The following is a 6505-nucleotide window of genomic DNA, read 5'->3' as shown; positions in this document are numbered from 1 at the left end:
GACGGTATTTCATGCTGCCCAGTGTCCCCCGGAGCTCTCAGGAGGACATGAACTCAGTTGCCGTGCCGACACACAGAACGAGTTATGATCTCATGCACTGTATGTACCCTCAGTTCATATCCCAGACGCCACCTCTGGAGACGTAGGAAGCTTTGCCGCCCTCATTCTTCACTTTTCTCATTTAAGAATGCATAGATTTAGACCTCTGTCAAAGTTGCTGTAAACACCGACCACATATAAACCATAAAACACGTCCTGGCACCAGCTTCCGTTTGCTTTAGTTCCCCCCCCCCTTTGCCCCAGAGCTGTTGTCACTGACTCTAGGAACACTGTGAACTTCCCAGGTCAGGATTTCCAGATTTTCCTAACTGCCTTCCCTTCCAAACCCACACTCATGTCTTCTGTGGTCCAACATGGGGTTTGAACCTGTCGTGCCTCAACTTCCCGCTTTGCTTTGCCACGTTCGAGGTGCCGCCTCATCTCTCCATTGCATGTGCTTTCTACGCTGGCACCTGCGACTGTTGCTTTATCTTTGGAAAGGAGCAACTAGGGAGCCTAGGAGAGAACACAGCATTCCCCTCGCTCACTGCAGACCCCTTTCTCCTGCTTGGTGACAGCTGTTCTTCTTGGACTCCGCCAGGGCAGCGCATTTGAAACAGTCTGGAAAACATTGGCTTTTTAGCTCTCAAAGCTTCTACTCCGCGTCAGGAGATGTGGTTTGGCGAGCTCTGGGGTTGGAAGGGACATCTCAGAGATGGACGGGAGCTCTTTAGGAACGCAAGCTCCTGAGATTGCACCTGCTGCTCCAGCAGCACGCAACAGCAGGGGAGAGTACGGGCACGCATGCCTTTGTGCCCCGGATTACAAAATCTGATCAAGAACACTCAGGAGCCAGAGTGGGGTCCTGGATTCTCAAAGTCATCAACACTTGAGGAGAGATCCTGTCTGATAAGTGATTACCACACGAATCAATCCTGTCTGCACAGCAATTTTGAGAGCACATCCTGGGAGCTAGGCGTGTGGTGTTTATCATATTGTTGAGGCTCGTAAAAATCTTGTATGGCTGCAGGCAAGCCAAACCCTCTGCAGGCTCTGCATCTCCGCTGACTCTGAGGACCAAGCCCAGTTTCCTCCAGTATATAAGGGCATGGCGCCGGGCTCAGAGCAGAGAAGTGCTCAGCTCCTTCCTTCCCTGTGTGACTTCTCTCTAAGCCAGCATGAGTCGACAGTGTAGTTCCAGGTCCATGTGCCTGAGCGTTGGCGGCGGTGGCAGGGGCTTCAGCTCCGGCTCCGCAGGCCTGGTCAACTTCCAGCGCCGGTCCACCAGCTGCGTGCGCCGCAGTGGAGGCGGTGGTGGCGGTGGGAGATTTTCAGGAGGAGGAGGAGGAGGAGGCTTCTGTGGGAGCTCTGGTGGCGGGGGTAGCTTTGGAAGCAGAAGTCTCGTCAACCTTGGAGGTGGCAGGAGCATCTCCATGAGCGTGGCCGGGGGTGGATATGGTGGCTTTGGTGGCAGCAGCTTCGGCGGCGGCGGCGGTGGCGGTGGTTTTGGTAGCGGTGGTTTTGGCGGTGGCAGTTTTGGCGGTGGCAGTTTTGGTGGTGGTGGCTTTGGCAGTGGAGGTGCTTTTGGTAGATTTGGAAGTGGTTTGGGGCCTGTCATTCCCCCTGGTGGCATCCATGAAGTCACTGTTAACCAGAGCCTTCTCCAGCCCCTCAACATGGAAGTTGACCCTGAGATTCAAAAGGTGAAGTCTCAGGAGAGAGAGCAGATCAAGTCCCTCAATAACAAATTTGCCTCCTTCATCGACAAGGTGAGTGAGCCTGCTGGGAGGGCAGGCCAAGCTAGCCTCTCCTAGGCCGTGAACTGAGGGCAAGACAGTGGGGTTAACCTCGTGTGTGTGCACTTGGCAGCTGAGAATGGAACACGGGACATGTGCTGAAAGAAGGCCCGGGGTGGTGCTAAGCCATGAGCGAGTCCTTTATTGGACAAAGGGAGCCTGAGTACTCATGTGGCTGACATCCTGTTGTTCTTTATTGCACTCTTGAACTAAGCTGGACTTACATCTGTTGACTGAAGATCGTAGAAATGGGGATAATGCAATTTTCTAGGGTTCAAGCAAGAAACCCACGAAGGCCTTCCTGGCCATGAAGGGGTTAACTCAGGGGGGCCCTGTGAAGTAGCAGGGAGGGTGGAGCAGATTAGCACCAAACAGCCTGTGCTGCCAAGGGGTCTCTGTCCTCTGCAGCCCAGTTCCTACAGTTACTGGACCAGGAAGGTCATTTTTAAAATACATGTATTCCAAGGTTTAGTTCTGGAAAAATTAAAAAAACAAACAATTTTTGGCTTTTCTGCTAATTTATCAATAATGTCAATATAAAATTAGCCACATCAAATTTCAAATCCAATTTGGTATTTTCCTAACACACCTTTAACTGTGTGTATGGCCCTGTGGTGTGAATTTCTCAAGTGTGGTGTGAATTTCTCAAGTGTCACATATCCACTGCAAAGCATCATTCCAGGAATTTTATGTGTGCTGTAAGTGGTAGAACAGATTTCTTCCTTCCAGGGCTAGTCTGCATTAAGCCACATGCTGGATTTTGCTCTGAAATTGATGCCAGCTTCTTCCTACAGCCCTTGCTGCCCAATATGAATGAAAGTTCTTTTTAAAAAGGAGACATTGGTCTTGCTCGGTGGCCATCAGACCCCATTCCTGTACTTTGGGTAATGAATGGGTCCCCTGTTTCCAGGTGCGCTTCCTGGAGCAACAAAACCAGGTGCTACAAACCAAATGGGAGCTGCTGCAGCAGGTAGACACCACAACTCGGACCCAAAATTTGGAACCTCTGTTTGAACAATATATTAGCAACCTCAGGAGGAATGTGGACTCACTGAAGAGTGACCAGTCACGGATGGATTCTGAACTGAAGAACATGCAGGACATGGTGGAAGACTACAGGAACAAGTAAGGAAGCCATGCGTTTCCAGAAGGCGATGTGCTAGGAATAGGACTTAGCATGTAGCCATGGCTTTCCCCTCAGTGAGGGGCAAATCAATTGGGCTAGACCAAGTCTTCATCTTCTCAGAAGGTAGATTCTGGTTAATGGTTTTAGTGCTCAGAAGCAGAGGGTGGTTGGGGTGGCGGTGCCTGTGAAGGGAGGCCACCGTAGGCAGTGATCCCTTTCCTCTAGAGCACCAAGTTTCAGGCCTCAACCTCCCCTAACTGTCCTACTGTGTTTTCCTACAGGTATGAGGATGAGATCAACAAGAGGACAAATGCAGAGAATGAGTTTGTGACCATCAAGAAGGTAAACACCTTTCTGGGGTGGAATCCATCTGTGAAACAATAGATAAAGGTCACGCCAGAGAGAAGCCATGTTGTGGAGAACCAGGTAGCACAGCTGCTGAACATGTGGGGAGGGCTGTTTTCTCCCATTCCCACGGGCCTGCGCTAGCGCGGGCACTCAGAGCTTCGCAGCTCTTGTTTGTTTCTTTTCTTCTCTGCACCTATAGTAAGTAGGGAGGCCAGTTCTCAGCAAGTCAGGCAAGCTCTTTGAGGTGTGAAGAGACGGAATAACCAAGAACTGTGATTTACCTGGGAAGAGAAGGAGTGGATCCCAAACCCCATTGAAAAGCCCCTTTATGGCTGGAGAGAGGAGGCTCGTCCTGGAAAGAACACGGCTTTACGGTACCTTTTCCCTCTAGGATGTGGATTCAGCTTACATGAACAAAGTAGAACTTCAGGCCAAGGTGGACACCCTGAAGCAGGACATCGAATTCTTCACAACACTCTACCAGATGGTAAAGGCTTGGATTTCAGTCGAGGCCACCTACATGGAGCACCTTGAGCCCGACCCCCCTGCTCTGCAGAGTGGAGGCCTTGCTTCCCTCCCCAGGCCCCCGCTCTGAGCTGTTTTATTTTGTTTTTATCCCGTAAGAGTCACTGAGCTGTTCCATCCTGCAGGAGCTGTCCCAGATGCAGACTCACATCAGCGAAACCAACGTCATCCTGTCCATGGACAACAACCGCTCCCTGGACCTGGACAGCATCATCGCCGAGGTCAAGGCTCAGTACGACGACATCTGCCAGAGGAGCAAGGCTGAGGCCGAGAATTTCTACCAGAGCAAGGTGAGCGCCTGCAAGCTTAGGCCGCCCTCCGGCCCGTTTGTGCGCCCCGCATGCTAACATGCTAACGGAAACTGTGTGTGCTCTGCAGTATGAAGAGCTGCAGATGACTGCTGGAAGACATGGTGACAGTGTGCAGAGCTCCAAGATGGAGATCTCTGAGCTGAACCGAGCAGTCCAGAGACTTCGATCTGAGATTGATGGTGTCAAGAAGCAGGTACGCTCAGATACACAGAATGGGGGGACCCTCGGGCCTTGCTCTGCTCTGCCTTCTCCACTCCCTTTGGGGACTGTGTCAGCTTCCAGAATTCAACTCTTACATGGGATACTCTTAGGGGAAATTTGTGAAGATGGCTAGCAGAGAGAAGGTGATGGTCACAGTGAACATCCTAGCCCACGACGAGAGCAGACCTAGGGATGAGGGGAGGTAGTCAGAGCTTTTAGGTTGGCACGTGGTGGCCCAGGAGAGCAACTGTAACACCTTAAACATCTTCTAAGGATGGTGGCTCTGAGTGCCTCAGGTGACATCAGGGACCATGTGCCCATGCAACGTGCTCTCTCCTCCTCAGATCTCCCACATGCAGCAGAACATCAGTGATGCCGAGCAGCGTGGGGAGAACGCGCTCAAAGATGCGCAGAACAAGCTGAATGAGCTGGAGGACGCCTTGCAGCAGGCCAAGGAGGAGCTGGCCCGCCTGGTGCGCGACTACCAGGAGCTCATGAACATCAAGTTGGCCCTGGACTTGGAGATCGCCACCTACAGGACACTCCTGGAAGGAGAGGAGAGCCGGTGAGCAGGGGTCCTGCCAGCTCGGCCACTCCTCAGGGATCGCTCTCTGGCTGCAATTTGTCTTGTGTTTGGGAAAAAAAAAAAAAAAAAAAAAAAAAAAAAAAAATTCACTCTGTGGGGAGGAAGCAAGGACTTGTATTTACAAGCCCAATTTTTTTTTTTTTCTTTTCTCTACACTTGTTTTTCTGAGTTGCTCTCTGGCTGCCTTTCCTTTCTTCTTCTGCGTCTGAAATGGAGCAATTCTCAGGGCTGGCCTGGATCTCTGGTCTTTGTGGCTGAGTTCCACCAGCCGTGGGGGTCTTGGCTGATTTAGGGAGGTCTCTCTCGGCTTGGACTCAGGCCGACAGCTTTGGGGGGCGCGAGTCTAAGGCGCTGCTCTCCCAGCGGGAGCTCTGGGGAGAAGTCTGGGCCACGCCCCACGGGAAGGGGGGCTGCAGCGCCCTGAAGGCTTGGCTTGTTTCCCCGCAGGATGTCTGGAGAGTGCACCCCCAACGTGAGCGTGTGTAAGTACGGGCTTCCCGGGGGTCTTGGTTGGGCGGGGAGCGCGCGCAGCGGGGCGGAGCCTGAGCGAGCCTCTCTGCAGCCGTGAGCACCAGCCACACCAGCATGAGCGGAAGCAGCAGCCGCGGAGGCGGCGGCGGCGGCGGCGGCGGAAGAGGCTCCGGAGGCAGCAGCTACGGCTCCGGCGGCGGCGGCGGCGGCGGCGGCTACGGCGGCGGCTCCGGAGGCGGCAGCTACGGCGGCAGCTCCGGCGGCGGCGGCTACGGGGGTAGCAGCGGGGGCCACAGAGGGGGCTCTGGAGGGGGCGGCGGCAGCTCCGGAGGCAGCCGGGGAGGGTCCAGCTCCGGCGGCGTTAAGTCCTCGGGTGGCAGTTCTAGCGTGAAGTTTGTGTCCACCAGCTACTCCCGAGGGACCAGATAGAGAGGTGCCCACCAGCCCGCTAGCTCTCCCTTCCCCCCACGACCAAATTTGCCTGGCAAGACCAAGATCAATTGCACCAGCCTTATTGGAGAAAAGAGCTATGGTTGATGGCACCGATTCAGCCTATTTCCCCCGCGCTTTCTTTTCCGAGTCCCCTGGTAGCGACTCCACTTTACGTTTTCCTCGAGAAACAGTTCGGAACTGCCACCACCTACATGACATTTCAAAGAGGAGTCGCTCCAGGGCTTCTTTGCCCAGCGCCCAGAGCACGCTCGGTGCTTCGGGCCGCCCTCAGCATCCTGCATCCCGCAGCACGCTCCGCTGCTTTTTGGTTTTGTACATAAGGTGTTTGCTAGTTTGTCTTTTGTGGAGCACCCTGAAACTTTCCCGCTTCGTTTTGCTGCAATAAACCGCATTTGAAATTCTCAATCTGTTTTGGTCCGTTTGTTTGTGTTGGCTGGGGCGGAGGGCGAAGGAGTGCTCTGTGCGACTGAAATGCGGCGCGGCCAGATGGCTCGTGCGTGTGGGGGTTGGGATCCAGGAACTTGAGTGAGAATGGAGACCGATCGGACCACTTCAATGAGGGGGGGACCCCAGGCCACAAGCTCTGTCCTGGAAGGTTCTCCTGGCGGGAGAAGGCTTTCTTAGAAGGAGCAGGTTGGGAAGGTGTCCC

At 53.8% G+C, this 6505-nt stretch overlaps 1 protein-coding gene across 1 annotated transcript; it reads left to right on the top strand.

The window, feature by feature from the left end:
• Positions 1-1217: 1217 nt before the first annotated feature.
• On the top strand, positions 1218-6255 carry LOC129684952 (keratin, type II cytoskeletal 1-like). The gene is made up of 9 exons (XM_055618228.1): positions 1218-1808; positions 2746-2960; positions 3243-3303; positions 3701-3796; positions 3960-4124; positions 4213-4338; positions 4691-4911; positions 5380-5414; positions 5495-6255. The coding sequence occupies exons 1-9, from the start codon at positions 1218-1220 to the stop codon at positions 5830-5832; spliced, it is 1848 nt and encodes a 615-aa protein (XP_055474203.1). The 3' UTR covers positions 5833-6255.
• Positions 6256-6505: the final 250 nt, after the last annotated feature.

Source organism: Psammomys obesus, unplaced genomic scaffold, assembly GCF_907164565.1.
Source record: "Psammomys obesus unplaced genomic scaffold, mPsaObe1.curated_primary_1811, whole genome shotgun sequence".
Lineage (NCBI taxonomy): Eukaryota > Metazoa > Chordata > Mammalia > Rodentia > Muridae > Psammomys > Psammomys obesus.
Note: the sequence above shows the minus strand (reverse complement) of the source record. Positions and strands in the feature narration are given on the sequence as shown.

Excerpts from the sequence above, each read along its gene's own strand:
- LOC129684952 (XM_055618228.1), top strand. The coding sequence starts at position 1,218 with ATGAGTCGACAGTGTAGTTCCAGGTCCATGTGCCTGAGCGTTGGCGGC. Across the intron at positions 2,961-3,242 it reads GTGGAAGACTACAGGAACAA|GTATGAGGATGAGATCAACA; the intron begins GTAAGGAAGCCA and ends GTTTTCCTACAG. Across the intron at positions 4,339-4,690 it reads TTGATGGTGTCAAGAAGCAG|ATCTCCCACATGCAGCAGAA; the intron begins GTACGCTCAGAT and ends TCTCCTCCTCAG.